Source organism: Panthera onca, chromosome B3, assembly GCF_046562875.1.
Source record: "Panthera onca isolate mPanOnc1 chromosome B3, mPanOnc1 haplotype 2, whole genome shotgun sequence".
Taxonomy (NCBI): domain Eukaryota; kingdom Metazoa; phylum Chordata; class Mammalia; order Carnivora; family Felidae; genus Panthera; species Panthera onca.
In genome coordinates this window covers 6,378,747-6,395,413 of record NC_138344.1, presented here as the reverse complement: position 1 = coordinate 6,395,413, position 16,667 = coordinate 6,378,747, and the positions used below count along the sequence as shown (strand labels likewise).

At 44.9% G+C, this 16,667-nt stretch overlaps 1 protein-coding gene across 5 annotated transcripts in view; it reads left to right on the top strand.

The window, feature by feature from the left end:
- FANCI (FA complementation group I) overlaps window positions 1-16,667 on the top strand; it is a 102,430-nt gene that overhangs the window by 84,941 nt on the left and 822 nt on the right. For 4 of the 5 annotated variants that reach the window (XM_060617674.3, XM_060617673.3, XM_060617677.3 and 1 more), the window contains exons 24-37: window positions 188-367; window positions 3,392-3,558; window positions 3,934-4,010; window positions 5,132-5,248; window positions 7,525-7,576; window positions 8,367-8,494; window positions 8,593-8,661; window positions 8,835-8,928; window positions 9,235-9,422; window positions 11,000-11,053; window positions 11,135-11,194; window positions 14,089-14,163; window positions 15,549-15,644; window positions 15,916-16,035. In XM_060617674.3, coding sequence (XP_060473657.2) covers window positions 188-367; window positions 3,392-3,558; window positions 3,934-4,010; window positions 5,132-5,248; window positions 7,525-7,576; window positions 8,367-8,494; window positions 8,593-8,661; window positions 8,835-8,928; window positions 9,235-9,422; window positions 11,000-11,053; window positions 11,135-11,194; window positions 14,089-14,163; window positions 15,549-15,644; window positions 15,916-16,035 — 1,477 coding nt within the window. The remainder of the gene's footprint in view (window positions 1-187; window positions 368-3,391; window positions 3,559-3,933; window positions 4,011-5,131; window positions 5,249-7,524; window positions 7,577-8,366; window positions 8,495-8,592; window positions 8,662-8,834; window positions 8,929-9,234; window positions 9,423-10,999; window positions 11,054-11,134; window positions 11,195-14,088; window positions 14,164-15,548; window positions 15,645-15,915; window positions 16,036-16,667) is intronic. The other variant, XM_060617675.3, reaches the window with a different exon arrangement.

Genomic DNA, 16,667 nt, shown 5'->3' with positions numbered 1-16,667 from the left:
GTAAAAGGTGCTGTGGCAGTGACTGTGGCCTGGGGTACCTGGGGTCTGTAAGTAAGAACTTGCTATGTCCTGCTTTTCTGAATAGTCCCTACAAAACCTAATTCCAGATCCCAACAGCAGTAGGGAAATCTGTTTCTCTCTCTCTCTCTCTCTCTCTCTCTCTCTCTCTCTCTCTCTCTCTCTCCAGGGACAGTGCCCAAAGCCACGAAGAGAGCCTGTCGGTTCTAAGGTCCAACAATGAGTTTATGCGCTACGCAGTGAGTGTGGCTCTGCAGAAGGTACAGCAGCTAAAGGAAACAGGGCATGTGAGTGGCCCCGATGGCCAAAACCCAGAAAAGATCTTTCAGAACCTCTGTGATATAACTCGGTAAGTCACTCTCACCCTCAGAAACCTGTTCTATTTGCTGTGGAATCTCCAAGAGAGGAAACGGGGTGGGGATGAAGGCGGTTTGAAGTTGGGTGCAGCCTAAGAGTGAAAGTGCAGTCGCTAAGTCTTTTTTCCTAGTCTTGCTTTAATGTGGAATGTTAGTTACATAGAAAATGTTCTTCTAATACTAGGAATAAAGAGGGATGTTGTAATGACTAAGTAGTTCATCAAGTAGGCATTACAGCTTTAATGTACATGTACCTAACAACAAAACACTAAAATTCTTTAAGCAAAAACCAATAGAACTGAAGGAGAAATAAGTAAATAATTCATCCCCTCTTAGAAATCATTAGAGAGTTGGTATTTAGAAAATCAGGAAGGACATAGAAGACTTAAGCCACATGATCATCCAGCTTGACTTAATGGGTATTTATGTAATACTTAACAGTTTCAAAATGTACATTCTTTTCATGTGCACATGGTATATTTATCAAATGGACCATATTTTGGGCCATAAAATAAACTGAACAAATTTTTAAAATAGAACTCTGTATGTTCTCTGAGCACAATAGAATTAAACAAGGAAGTGGTAACAAATATTTTTAATTTTTTTAATATGTTTTTTAAATGGCTGGATTATCCTTGTATATTCAGAAATGAAATGCATTTCTGAATAATCCATACTCAAGGAGGAGGAAGTAAAAAATTAGAAAATGTCTTGAACAGAATGAAAATGAACACACTACATTTCATAATTTGTATGATCCAGCTAATGCGGTTTTAGGTAGAAATTTGTAACAGTCAGTGGTTACGTTAGGAAAAAAATGGCACATCTCTAAGCTCCCATGTTAAGAAAATAAAAAAAAAAAACAAACAGATTAAAGTGGAAGTAGGAAGGAAGTAATACAGACAAAGTAGAACCATTGAAAACAGGAACAAATCATAGAGAAGGGATGAAGCCTGAAGCTGAATCTTTGAGGTCAGTAAATGCAATAAATCTTAGCCAGACTGGTGAGGAAAACAGAGAAGACCCAAATTAGGAACAGGAGATGATCATTGCTGACTCTACAGACAGTAAACATTGATAATGGTAGAAGGCTAACAACTTTATGCCAGTAAACTGGATTACATAAATGAAATGGACAAATCTTTTGAAATCAGGAAGAAATAGATAACTTGAATAATCCTGTGGCTATGAAAGAAATTGAGGGGGCACCTGGGTGGCTCAGTTGATAAAGGGTCTGACTCTTGATTTTGGCTCACGTCATGATCTCGTTCATGGTTGGGGAGTTCAAGCTGACAGCGTGGAGCATGCCTGGAATATTCTCTTTCTCTCTCCCTCTCTGCCTCCCTTTCTCTCTCTCTCTCTCTCTCTCTCTCTCTCTCTCTCTCTCTCAAAATAAATAAATAAATAAACTTTATCCGAAAAAAGAAATTGAGGGGTATCTGACTGGCTTAGAAGAGCATGGGAGTCTTGATCTTGGGGTTGTGAGTTTGAGCCCCATGTTAAGGATGGAGGTAACTTAAAAATAAAATCTTTAAAAGAAAAAGAAACTGAATTTGTGGTTCAAAATTTTCCCTCAAAGAAAACTCCGTAACTAGATGTCCTTACTGGTCAATTCTACCAAACATTTAAGAGAGAAATAGTAACAATTTATGCAAACTCTTCCAGAAAATAGGAGAGAATAAATATGTCCTGATTCATTTTATGAGGCCAGCATTACCTAATGCCAGACTCAGACATGGTAAGAAAATTACTGACCAATTTCCCATTTGAATGTAGATGTAAAAAATATCATCAAGTTAAACCTAACAATTAGTAACGAACATGATGTAATTAAGTGGAATTTTTCTCAGGAATGCAAAGTTGGTTCAAAATGTGTAAATCAGGGGGCGCCTGGGTGGTTCAGTAGGTTAAATATCTGGCTCTTGATTTTAGCTCAGGTCATGATCTCACAGTTTGTGGGTTTGAGCCCCAAACACTGTGCCCTGATAACAGAGCCTGCTTGGGATTCTCTTTCCCTCTTTCCCTCCCCGACTTGTACCTGCTCTCTCAAAATAAATGAATAAACTTTATTAAAAAAAATTGTGTATCAGTCAATACAGTTCATATCAACAGACTAAAGGAAAACACTGTATAGTCATCTCAATACATGCAGAAAATTAAATTTGTGATAAAATCTCTCAGCAAACTAGGAATAAAAGAGAACTTTATTAATCTGATAAAGGGAATCCACAATACCTACAGTCAATACCATACTTAATGATTAAGGACTGAATGTCCCCTGCCCCTGCCTGGTGCTCTCACTGCTGCTGTTCAGCATCTAGCCAGTGCAGTAAGGCAGGAAAAAGAAATAAAAGGCATCCAGATTGGGAAGGAAGAAATAACTGTGTGTTCAAGGACATTATAATTGTCTACATAAAAAATTCCAAATTCCAAACTACAGCAACATAGGTGAATCGAGGGAAGTATATGTTACATTAAGAGAGCTAGACTCAAGGGGTGCCTGGGTGGCTCAGTCGGTTGAGCGTCCGACTTCAGCTCAGGTCATGATCTCACAGTCCATGAGTTCAAGCCCCGCATCAGGCTCTGTGCTGACAGCTCAGAGCCTGAAGCCTGCTTCCGATTCTGTGTCTTCCTTTCTCTCTGCCCCTAACCCACTCATGCTCTGTCTCTCTTTGTCTCAAAAATAAATAAAAACATTTTAAAAAAAATTTAAGAGAGCTAGACTCAGAAAGCTACATATGAGTGCTACCATTTTTATATGTTATTTTGTAAATAGTGACACCATAGGGATAAGGAATCAGATCAGTGAGTGCTTGGAAAATCAGGAGGAGAGAACTGGCTTACAGAGGAGCCTAGGGGAACTTTTGGGATGATGAAAATGTCTTGATTGTGGGGATAGATGCACACCAATAGAAGTTTGCTAAAATTCATTGAACTGTACATGTATAGCATGTGAATTTTACAGTATATAAATTTACCTTGGTGAACCTGACACTAATCACTTTTCCTATTTTCAGGGTCTTAATTTGGAGATACACTTCCATTCCTACTTCAGTGGAAGATTCGGGAAAGAAAGAGAAAGGCAAGAGCATCTCCCTGCTGTGCTTGGAGGGCTTACAGAAGATATTCAGTGCCGTGCAGCAGTTCTTTCAGCCCAAGATTCAGCACTTTCTCAGGGCTCTAGGTGGGCATTTCAATTTTGATAAATTGGCTTGATCTAGGTTTCTCTTTCTTAACCAAACCTCTTGTGATTCTATTTGTTAACCTACCAGAGGACACCTGAGAGCAGTCCTAATGTGGCTAAGGAGTGACATCTAGTGGATTCAGAATTGGCATTTACTGGATTTTAACACGTAACCACAAATAGTGACTGGAAACTGAAAGATAGTATTGACAAATGGCAGAATGTTAGGAATATATTTAAATCTACCCCTAGACTTTTTTTTTTTTTTTTTTTTTTTTTTTTTGGCTTTCTAAAAATTTAACTTCATATCAAAAGGCCAAAAAAGTGTCATAGTAAGTCCATTTCAGAGAAGATAGCGATCTTTTCCTTTCCTAGATGCCACAGGTGAGGAGGGAGAGGAGGTGGAAGGCAGTGTCACTCACAGAGCAGCGTTCCAGATCCGGCAGTTTCAGGTGAGAAGCCTTGGCAAGCTGCCCTGCTTGCCTGAGGACTCCTGCAGGGGGGCTCCTGCAGGGGGACTGTTAGCTGGGCCACCTGTGGGTGGAGCGGGCAGTGAGCAAGGAGGGCACGATTTCTTCTGGGTCACCATCCAGGCAACAGGACATAGCTCTACTCAGTGGAAGGTCACGCATTTAAGAGGATTCTGGGGAGGACAGGTGTTAAGCCACCCCAGCCTATAGCATTTGTTGCCTCCAAGAATCACTGTTAGAATTGACATGAAGAGATTGACTATTAAGGTAGAGAAGTTATGTCTTTGATTTGTGTCCATGTATAGGTTGATTTTGTCATATTGCATAAAGACCACTCATTGAAGCCTTAGTTGTTTTTTTTTATATATGTATTTTTTTTAATTTTATTTTTGGGGGAGAGAGACAGAGCATGAGTGGGGAAGGGACAGAGAGAGAGAGAGACAGAATCTGAAGCAGGCTCCAGGCTCAGCTGTCAGCACAGAGCCTGACACGGGGCTCGAACCCATGAACCGCAAGATCATGACCTGAGCCAAAGTCTGGCGCTTAACCAGCTGAGCCACCCAGGCATCCTTTGAAGCCTTAATTTCTAACCACGGTATTAAAGTTCCTACTCTGTGCCAGGGACTGTTTCAGGTGCTGGGAATATAGCAGGAAAACAAAAGAAACAAAACTCCTTGGGGAGTTTACACTGAGCGAGGAAAGAAGACAAAACGGAGAGTATCTCGGGTGGTGAGAGAGGAACAGGGCAGAGGAAACCAGGAAGGTGTGTGGAATGCTGGGCTTGGGCCATGGTCTAAACGTGAGGTCAGTGGATGGGCCTCCGGAAGTTATGAACCACCCAAAGTTGGGTGCACTGTTCATTCCTGGGCAGGGTGTTAGAGGAGAAGGAGTTCATAGTTTTCAGGGGAACCCTCAGATTTGTGGTCCGTAATGGGGCAGAAAACTACCTGTTCGATCCAGGCTTATTTTCAGATTTTGTCCTCTTGGAATTTTGGTAGCATTGAATCCTTTCTTCCCCAGCCTTAGGAATCTCTGGCTAGAGGACTCCTCTCCATGATAGGAATATATCTGCTGATTTTTCCACATGTGCTTTCCTTTCCCAGAGGTCCTTGTTGAATTTACTTAGCAGCCAAGAGGAAGACTTTAATGGCAAAGAAGCCCTCCTGCTGGTCACTGTTCTCTCCAACTTGTCCAAGCTGCTGGAGCCATCCTCCCCTCAGGTAGAGAGAAGTGCTACTTAGTCCCACCCAGCATGCATCCCTCAGAGGCAGGGAGTACAGTTGACCCTTGAGTAGCACAGGTTTGAACTATGTGGATTCAAAGTACAGTTGATAAGTGCAGTCCAGTACTATAAATGTATCATTTTCTCCTGGTGATCTCCTTAATAAGCTTTTCTTTGCTCTAGCTTTATTGTAAAAGTATAGTGTGTAATACATATAATGTACAAAATAAACGATGGTAGACCGTTGATGTAATACATAGGTTTCTGGTCAACAGTCAGCTATTCATAGTTACATTTCTGGGGAGTCAGAAGCTCTACGTGGATTTTTGACTATGCAGGGGGTCAGTGCCCCTAACCCCTGCACTGTTCGACGATCAACTGTATTGTATATATCTACATGTCCTCTTTTTTTAATTAATTAATTATTTTAAAAGAGCACTCGTGAGAGGGGAAGGGGCAGAGAGAGAGGGAGAGAGGCCAAGCAGGCTCCACACTCAGCATGGAGCCCAACCTGAGGCTCAGTCCCATGACCATGAGATCATGACCTGAGCCAAAATCAATAGTCGGACACTTAACTGACTGAGCCATCCAGGAACCTCTAAATGTCCTCTTTAAATCTTATTTTTAAATAATATAAGATAATATATTTAATTATGCTCGTGAGTCAATATAAGATCTGGAAAATGTTCCCTTTCCTACATATTGTGTCTTCCATAACATAATTATATGCAGCCATATAGGGCAAGAACATACTGCTTTTTTTTTTTTTTTGGCCGTTGCCCTTGACCCTTGTCAGCAGTAAGCACTATAGGAAAAAAAAACCAAAAAACACCTTGTTTATCTTTGGTGCTTTTAACATTTTTCGCTTGTTTTTACTTGCTCTTGGTGTTCCCTCTTTTCTAAGATAAAAGCATACTAATTATGGAGGTGGCTCACACTGTGCAGTTGACTTTTCAGCAAGGTTGGCTGGTACCGAGTCCAGCTCCTAGCTGGTACCAAGTCCCTCTTTCTAGCTCCTCACGTCGTCCTGCTGCCAGGCCACTCACCCCCTTCACTGTCTGATGCTGCTGCAGCGAATAGAGCACCAGGAGAGAAAGTGTCAGGGAGTGGGGCAGGGGGGACATTTGCAGGAATTAATTGGATTTGGAAAGGCCCATGTGTACAGAAAAATGCTTTAATTCAAAAAGCATCACCCACCCACCCCCATCATTTCAGATAATCTCTAAATATTTTTAAATTTGAGTGGGTAATAAAGTCCTATGATTTGAAAACCGGAAATTATAAGAAGACACAATGAACGGTCTCCCTCCTGTCCTCCTCCACCTGTTCTGTTCTTTTCCCCGAATAAGTAACGTTTTTTAGTTTCTGAAGTATCCTTCAAGAGTTGCTTTATTCCTGTGGTAGCAAATATGAATATAGATTTTTTATTCTCAGCCCTGTCTGTCTTCACACAAAAGCTTGTTCTGCATCCAGCTTATTACATTTCCCGCAGTGTTCTGGAGACCTTTTTATACCCGTTCACAGAGATCTTTCAGAATTAGCATCAATTTAGTTTTTACCTCAACAGATCAAAATTTGAGTTTTGAGTTTTTCCTGGTCATTTCGCACTTCAGTATACTGAATGCCAATGCCTTTGTGGCTGAAAACCTATTCAGGGAACTGCCAGAGCAGCAGGCAAGCTTGAGTTTGTGTCTGGCATCTCAGGACCCTGCTATCCCAAGACCTTAAGCCTCCTCTCCTTATCTAAGAAAACTGCATCTGGTTGTTTGCCTCTTCTTCCTTTCTTTCCCCTACTGCCTTCTGACCTCCTTTGGCCTCTTGGCTCCTAGAAGCTAATTCTGCTGTCTTTATGGCCAGGATCTTATTCTCCTGCATCTCTCCATTAGACTGATATTCTTAAAGATGTCTCAAGTGTGGAAAGAATGAGGCCTTTGGGAAGGGGTTGAAAAAGGGTGCACTAGTCCTCGACCATGGTGGTAGGGGTAGAGGAAGCTCAGGGGGGTAAGAGTCCAGACCTCAGGACCTTTGGTCCTTAATGAGAGCACAGACTGAGAATTAAGTCATATGTTTATTATATTGTGAGAGAAGAATCACTAATTCTTCTAATAATTTTAGACTTATTTTTATGCTGTTCTTAGTAGATTATCACTTTAGATCCAGGCACATGTTTTGGCAGCTGATGAGATTTGGAAAGGTCTAGACTCCTCCAGTCTGACAGCACCTAGGTCTGTTTTGTCTGTTGGCATGTTTCTTTAATATCTGAATAATCTCTAGTTTGTGCAGATGTTATCCTGGACATCCAAGATTTGCAAGGAAAACAGCCAGGGTAAGCTTCCTTTCTTGTTTCCTTTTAGGCTTTATATAAAATCATCTTTACCAAATATATTGCATTTTGAAAAGGAAAGGTACTCATTACACAGTCACCAGCGTAACCAAACTGAGAAGGATCCACAGTACCGAGTACTGGTAAGGATGCGGCACAGTCAGCCCTCTCATCCGCCGCTGGTGGAGGTCTGCGTTTGACGTAGCCGCTTGGGAAGCTGTTGGGCAGTATCTGATTACAGTCCAGCAGTCCCACTCCTGGATCCTCACAGCAGTGCTATTTTAATAGGCGGAAACAAACCCACTTGTCTGTCAGCAGTGGAGTGGATAAAGGAATGGCCGTGTGCACGCGCACAAACTACCAACACATAACGTGCAGGAATTGCACAAACGTGATGGTGAACAGAAGAAACCAGAGTACTTAAAGAGTACTTACTGCTTGGTTCCATTTACATAAAGTTCAAAATCGGACAAAACTAGATGTGATGGTAGAAATCAGGACAGCCAGTTCCTTGCTGGGGCAAGTGAGGTAGGAGGGGAGTTTCTGGGGTGCTGGAAACATTCTGTTTCTTGATCCGGGTACTAGTTATACAGCGATAGTGACTGCCTAATGATAGGAAACCTCTCCCTTCTTTGGGCCCATGGACAGAAGTGTGCCTTGGTGGGAGAGCTGCCCTGGATGGACTGTGCGCAGCACTGCGGTATCATACATGGCAAGCCACGTTTCTGGGTAGGCACGCCATCCCCTAAAGACTGGGTTATAATTATCAATTTTCTCTCCTTCCCACTCTTAGAGGATGCCTCGTTTTGTAAGGGCTTGATGAATTTGCTCTTCAGCCTCCATGTTTTGTATAAGAGTCCTGTCATCCTGCTGCGTGACTTGTCCCAGGACATCCACGGGCATCTCGGAGACATAGACGAGGTACTGTAGCGAGCCTTCGCTTACGGCACCCTGAGTGGGGATCGCGACTGGGGGACAGCTTTACTGCCATTGTATCTCCCCTGTGTTTGCCTCCTCAGGATGTAGAGATGGAGAAAACAAATCACTTTGCGATGGTGAATTTGAGAACAGCTGCTCCTACTGTTTGTGTAAGTGTGGATCCCCAAGCCATGGGAAATAGTCTTATCGTTCCTTCCATTTTATTCCATGTGAAGAGTAAATTGTAGTGGCTCGTGTCCTGAGGCCTGTAACCCCGCCTGCAGGTGGCTGTGGTTGCTGTGTTCCACCAGTGAGCCACACCGGACATTCTTTGCTTTCACAGTTACTTGTTCTGAGTCAGGCTGAGAAAGTCCTAGAAGAAGTGGACTGGCTGATCACCAAGCTTAAGGGACAAGTGAGCCAAGAAATGTTATCAGGTAAGATGCGTTCAGGATGGCGTTTCAAGAATAGTGAAAAGAGTCCACCAAAATCCAGATTGGTGTGTAAAAGGGCAGCTTGATTCGTTTGTTGGTTTGAGCCGGATTTCCAACATGATGGAAAAAGTAGACTGTAGTGTGGCTTATGACAGAATGGCTACTGATTCACTCTGCATGATGAATTACATGCTCGTTGTCCCTACAGACTTCCCGTTTGATGGTGGTTAGTTGATTTCTAAATTTCCTTCACTTGAACTGGAAAATAAGGTCAGTGGGTCTGAATGTGCCAATTTCATTTCCCTTTAGAAGAGGCCTCTTCTCAGGCAACCCTACCAAATCATCCTATCGAGAAAGCCATCATCATGCAGCTGGGAACTCTGCTTACATTTTTCCACGAGCTGGTGCAGACAGCCCTGCCATCAGGCAGCTGTGTGGACATCTTGTTAAAGGACCTTTGCAAAATGTACACCATCCTCACAGCACTTGTCAGATACGTGAGTATCGGAGAGGTGACCAGAGCCACTCCCACCGTGCTGCCCCAGCCAGCCCAAGACTAGGCCAGGGCAGCTGCTCACTGCTGTGGAGGCCTCTGTACAGAGCTCTTTTTGCTTTTTTCCGTGCAACTCGTGGTTTGATTCTGGTTTGGTCAGTAGGTGGCAGGTGTCTCCATAATGGGCCAGGAAGAAACAGTTGATGACATGAATTCTAAATCTCCTTTAGAGGCTCTTATTTTTTGGCATGTAGGTATGTGACCCCTAATTGAGAATTCTGCCCCTTCGAATGCCTTCTAAGACTTAATCTAAACTATAGCTAGAGAATTCAATCCGATTCCTTATTGCACACAAATTACACTGTTTCAAACCAGTCTGGGCACTAAAGAGGTGTTTATTCCTTCTCTCCTTCCATTAACAAGTAGGTGTTAAATGCCTTACGGGTACTTGGGTCAGGTCAGGTACTTGGGTAGGAGAAAGGTAATTTTTTTAAATGCAAGGCATAGTCTGCCCTAAGTGTCAGTTAATGCTCCTTATGCTTAATCTGTTAACAGAGAACTCTTTTCTTGCACTTGGAATATTTTGGTCCTCAGCAAACATTCGGAAGGTGGTAGGAACTGGCTGATTTAGTTTTGGTTCTGGCAGTGATCCATATGAAATACTTAGAAAGGTGTAGACAATCCAAGAAAGGTGGTAGACCCCCACGTGGTGTCCCCAAACAGCAGTGCGGCCATCTCTGAGAAGGTGCGGATCTGGCCATGTGGTGTGGCTCCTACACTTCTGTAGTGGAAATACTGAAAGCTGCTTCTCTCTGTTGGCATTTTTCTAACGTTTGTTTATTTTTGAGAGCATGGATGTGCAGGCGGGGGAGGGGCCAAGGGGGGGTGTGTGCAGAGAATCCAAGCAGGCTCCGTGCTAACAGCACAGAGCCCGATGTGGGAGTCAAACCCACGAACCATGAGATCATGACCCGAGCTGGAGTCAGTCTGGTCCCTCAACCGACTGAGCCACCCAGCTGCCCCTTTATTGGCAGTTTAAAGAAAAATTTTTTTTAATGCTTGTATTCATTTTTGAAGGAGAGAGAGACAGAGTGTGAGTGAAGAAGGGGCAGAGAGAGAGGGAGACACAGAATCCGAAGTAGGCTTCAATTAAGACTCTGAGCTGTCAGCATGGAGCCCAACATGGGGCTCAAACTCACGAACGGTGAGATCATGACCTGAGCCAAAGTCAGACACTTAACCAACTGAGCCACCCAGGTACCTCTGTTGGCATTTTTAAAGGAAAAACAGCAAAGTCATTGCTTTTTAGATGTAGGGACCATCAGCCTGAAGGATTTTTAAAGTAGTAAGCTGAGCAAGTCGGAAACAGAAAACCTTCATTGCCTGTTGTCTGGGGGGCTCAGGAGTCTTGAGGAGGGGACAAAGGAGAGCTTGTGTCTAGGCTTCTCTGTGAATAGGGTAGCTTGTTTTCTTTCCCATCTCGTCAGCAGTGAGCCCCACTCCCTTAGCCCACTGAGTCACCTGGAGGTGTCTGGGAACATTGCTAGAGGATGTAAACTAAATCTGGAAATTTTTGGTTAGTATCTCCAGGTGTGTCAGAGCTCCAGAGGAATTCCAAAAAATATGGAAAAGCTGGTGAGTTGCAAATTCCTTTCCTAGGAATGGGGAAGCATTTTATTCTTACAGTTACATTGGTTTTATTCTCTTTTGCTTCAGGTAAAACTGTCCGGTTCTCATCTGACTCCCCTATGCTATTCTTTCATTTCTTACATTCAGGTAAGTGGTTCAGAGTCAGTACCAAAATAGATCTTCCAGTAAGAAAGGACTTCCTGTGTCCCCATGGGACCGCTTGATCATGTGAGCCAAGTGTATACGAAGTTTCTTCCCTACTTACCGTAAGCCAAAGGTGACTGCCCCTTTGGGATCAAGCCAAGGCTTGAGGTCTTCATTTATACAAAGAAAAAAAAGTCTTACTTAATTTGGAGAAAGTGATATGCTTGCATTTGGAGCAGGGAAGGAATATGCATGCTTGGGCTGTGACTTGGTTCATTTCTAGGTGATTCTAAATCTATGCCATCAGCCGTCCTTTAGTGTGTGAGTGAGCACATAAAGGGCTGAGATCAGTGCAGTGTATTTGGGAACAGCAGCCCTTTCAAGGAGGCAGAGGGCGTATGGGCTGTTCCTGTCATTTGCTCAGACCCCTTTCTTTCTCCTCTTTCTAAATTAAAGTGATGGGCTCTTTCAAGATTTGGAGACATTTTAAATGTCATTTGGCAGCAGATACCATCAGGTTCTTGTAATACTTGAGTCACTGTTAACTGTTGGCTTACACCAGGGATTGGCCGGCTCTGCATCATTGGCCTCTCTTGAGCCGGATAATTCCTTGATGTGGGGCCTCTTGCATGCATTCTGGGATATTGAGCAGCATCCCTGACCTCCACCTTCCAGATGCCAGTAGCAGCCTCCCAGTTGTGACAACCAAAAATGTCTCTAGAAATTGCCAAATGTCCCAAAGGGGCCCTGAAGACCCAGTGTCTTCGGGGGCCACTTAGTCACTAAAGTTCAAAGTATTGCAGGGCAGTTCCTGATCTTCAAGGAGTCCAGCAGATGTTCACTAACGGGTCAGTTCAAGCAATGGACTGTGACTGCTTTCATAGTGAAGCCCTACTTGTTCTCTCCCTCTGCATCGTGCACAGGCACATCTTGCATCGGTAACTGCTTCGTTATGGGTATCGGGGGTGCTTCCTCCCCTCCCCTTGTGAATCAGTGACCGAGCAGTCTGTCATCTGCATTTGGCCAGAAAAGTTCTGAATAGTGTGCCGATAGCTGAGGTTCTCTGTCCCCTTGCCTTTGTGCCAGGCTCGTGCTATGGGTCAGGTCTTCTGTCTGGCCACAGCTTATGACCTGCTCTCACCAAGCTGTTTCTTCTGGCCCTCTCCTGGGACCTCGCCTGCATGCTTGCTCAAAACTGTTCACATAGGTGCCAGAGAGGGAGGGAGGGAGGGAGAGATAGAATCCCAAGCAGGCTCCATGCTCAGTGCGAAGTCTCACACAGGGCTCGATCCCACAAACCAGGAGATTATAACCTGAGCCAAAATCGGGAGCCGGTCACTTACCCACATTCGGGGCACCTGGGTGGCTCAGTTGGTTATGTTCTAATGAGACTTCATTTTCAGAAACAAGCTGTGGTCTGGTCTTGGCCTATGGGCTGTAGTTTGCCAATCCCTCCTCCAGAATCACACCTGATATTTGTTGTCATGTAAAGTATTGGAGGGTTTTGCATATGTTTCTGACCCATTTCCCCCACCCACACAAAAACCAATTTATGTGTTCTCAGGGTGTTTTCCCCCTTCCCCATCTGTATTTGACTTAAAGCCTGACAAGTCAGCTGATCCACAGGCAGACATTTTTCTCTGTGAGATGTATTTAATGAGCAACCCTGGGCAAAAAGTGTATGGCTCCATTAATTCCACCTCTTATCTAAAAAGCAGCATTGCATTTGCCACGTCTTTCAGAGAGCTGTTTATTTTCTTACAGCCTCATCTCTTTTCCCCACAGCCTTGGATCTCAATGAGAAGAAAGCAGTGCAAACCAGTAATTCAAAACCCTTAAGCATGCTGCTCAGAACATGTACCTTTAAATGGTGCCTCTTCTGGCTGTGATTTCAGTCCTTCCTAAATCAGCAGGAATGGGCAGTGGACAGGATCCCATCTTGGGTACCACCTCTAGAAAGACCCCTTGCTTCCCACTTGGTCACATGGGTTCGATCTATGGCTGTTTCCCTGCCACTTTCTTAAAAGGGCTTCACTCTCTACCCTGCCTTCTAGGACTAAAAATAGACCTTTATACCAGCCCCTCTGGAATCCCTATCATTTCTTAATTTCCAGAACATGCCATGGGACTAAGACTCCAGCCTCTCACACATGGTTCTAGTGGTACAATTCTCCCCATTTTCAGCTTTGCGTTTTTAAACCTCTTACTTGTCCCATGAGGCCTGTGTGTTTCTTCTTGGAAGGCACACAACGCCCCTTCAGGGAAAGGTTCCCATGTTTTGTGTGCCTCACACGTGACGTAGGTCTTGACCGTCTTCTGCCTCATCTTGTACTTTTTGGTTCCTTTTGCGATTATTTACAACACAGGAAAGTGTTCGTATGACCTCTGAACCCTTCTCAGGCACGTAACCACGTGGCACACGGACATGTCTGGTGTCTGCCTCGAAGTGGGAAGGCTGGAGGCCCTGGGAGCAACCTCTCCAGCTTCCTCTCCTTCGTGGGAAACCCTTTGAGCCAACTGCCGAGTTGGGAAATCCCTATTCCTGCTGCCATCGTGACAGTCCCTGTTTTCAACCATCCTTTGTACCTCTCCAGTCCCTTGGTGGGTCTGGTACAAGAACAGTCATTCCTGCCCTCACTTTCATGTGCTAGTTCTAAGAGGGAGATTGTAAACCTCCCAGCGATTAAAAAAAAAAAAAAAAAAAAATCTGAGGATCGTAAAGCATCACAGAATGTTCCCCCTCTTCCAGCATCTCCTGTCAGTTATCTCCACCCGGACGTGGTCCCCTATAGAGTCCCCATATTCTGCTATCCTCACCTTCTTCGAAAATGACCAGTGGCCTGCTAGCTCCCGTGAAGAATCTTCAGGAATGAGAGAATTTGTTTCTATTTCTTCAGAACAAGAGGAGTCAGAGCCTAAAATACACAGGAGAGAAGAAAAAGGGGAAAACCGCTGCTGTTGCCACAGCCATGGTAAGCAGCCCACACTGCCGGCTGACGCAGCAGCACTCGTGAGCCTTGAGAAAGAAGCCAGTCACAGAAAGACCGCACATACTGGAGGCTTCCATTTATGTGACAGGCCCAGAATAGGCAGGTCTGAGAAGACAGAAAGCAGATTAGTGGTTGTCTGGGGTGGGGGAGTGGCTGCTGTGAAACAGGCATGGGATTTTTCTGGGGTGTGTGTGAAAATGTCTTAAGATCTATTGTGGTGACTGCACAACTCTCAGTATAAAAAACACTGAACCGTGCGACAAAAATGGGGAGGTTGTGAGAGGTGTGAACTAGAGCTCATTAATGCTGCCACCTCAGTGTGTGGGTGCACGTGTGCTTCTCAGCTCACAGGATTTATATTCAGGTGGAACATCTTTTTCCTCCACCAAAAACTGCATACTTTATTCAGAAAGTGCCAGAAAATCTCAAGCTCTTTCTTTAAAAATGGAAATGGCTTTGGATTCCCATTGGAAAGGAATTATTTTAGGAAGGGCTGATGTGTGTGGAAGATGCCCTCTAAAGGACATGCCAGTGTCAGTGAGGGGACAGGAGGGTTCTCCCGGACACTGCTGGAACAGGTGCACAGTAGTGGCCTCTCAGGGGCCGTTTGGCAGTAAGTGCTGTATTTCAGGAGATCTCCACACTGTGCTTTACAGCAGTTCCACTTTTAGGATGTAGAAACTGTAAAGGTCTGTGTCCAGGACAGTCGTAGTAGTGTCATTTGCAAAAGCGAGATACTAGAAAAACTCTTACAAGACGGAAGATACGCACTAAGTGGACTGGCTAAAAGGCTTATGGTCTATTTATACCGTAGGATACGACTTAGGCGTGAGAAAATACAAATCTAAATGTTCACATATAGAAATGTTCAGACGTAGAGCTATCTCCAAGATAATGTGATAAAAAAGAAAAAACAATGTCCTCCATTGTGGGCTTTATAAAAAAAAAAAAAGTACAGAACACATCGATGTGTGTACATTTGGGAGGACCCACAGATTACAAATCAGACTGGGAGAAATCTGATCCCAATGGTGAAAACTAGAAAGGCACTGGTGGGCTCACTGTGTTAAGTCAGGGAAGCAACCAGATTTCTACAAACGGTCCTTCTTCCAGCCGGTCTGTAAAACAGGTACTGAGGAATTGTAAATGGAGAGATATGCTGCTGTCTTTATCCGCGTCCAGGTCCTTCGAGGAGATTGAACTGGCAGACATCTTAGATTACTGGAATATGAGGAGTCCTGCATTTGACTGGAGGGCAGATCTAGCTTTCTCCTGCAAAGCCAAGAGCAGCTCTGCGGACTGTTTCAGAGGACAACTCTGGAAGCCCTTGAATCTGAAATTTAGGTCTCGTCTTCTTTGCCCTGTAGGCCCGAGTTCTTCGGGAAACCAAGCCAATCCCTAACCTCATCTTTGCCATCGAACAGTATGAAAAATTCCTCATCCACCTTTCCAAGAAGTCCAAGGTAAACATCCTCCGTTATCTTCTAGTGTTTCCATTTACCCTGCCAGGGGGCCTGGCACACAGAAGCGGCACAGCGTGGGGAAACCACAGCCCTTTGCTCTGTGATCTGATGGCCTGAATGCAAACCTCACATTAGGGACTGATCGAAAAGCAGGTCAGGTGGGCGCATGCTCGCTCCAAGTCGGCACCGAAGGGTTCGTTGGAGGCACAGCAGCAGCACCTCCGGGTGGCCCTGGCGGGACCTGTCATATAGGTAGGAAAACCTGTTGCAGGTGAACCTGATGCAGCACATGAAGCTCAGCACCTCACGAGACTTTAAGATCAAAGGAAACATCCTGGATATGGTTCTTCGGGAGGAGGAGGACGACGACGACGATGATGACGACGACGAGGTCAGTGCCTGCTCCTGACTGGAGCGCAGCAAGCCCGGCCACCCTTCCTACTGGCTGGGAGCAGCATGGCTGAGGGGAGGGGGCCAGAGAGAGGGGGCGGAGGGGGTCAGGCGAAGCCGAAACTTAAGGGCTGTCAAGAGAAGGGCTAGGAGTTTGGCACCATATGAAGTTACCCAGTTTTGTGCACATTTTGGGGTAGACCTTTCCAGAAAGGGGGTGGTGACACACGTTCTCACCATGGGGTCTCCTGTGACCTTTTGAACCATTGGAAAATGACTACTTCCTCGCCCTGGGCCCTCGTCGTGAGGAGTTCAGGTAAAGCTTCCTGCAGCCCACCCCCACGTCTCAGCCTCCTCTGGCCCGTTAGCTCTTCCAGTTGCAGTAGCGCCCCCAAGCCCCGTGAGCTCCTACAAGTTTCATTGGCTCAGGTCCGTCTGACGTGGAAACTGACATAAGCCACCCTGATCTGTCGCTTCTCAAAAATTTTGAACCTACGTTCTTCGGGCGGTCACATCCCAGGCTGTAACACACCTGGCCCTGTCTCCTGCCCTTTTACTGAGCCGGCGCAGGGCCACCCAGCACCCAGGCGCCTCTGTCCTCGCCCGTGTCTGTCCGCAGGAAAGGCATTAGCA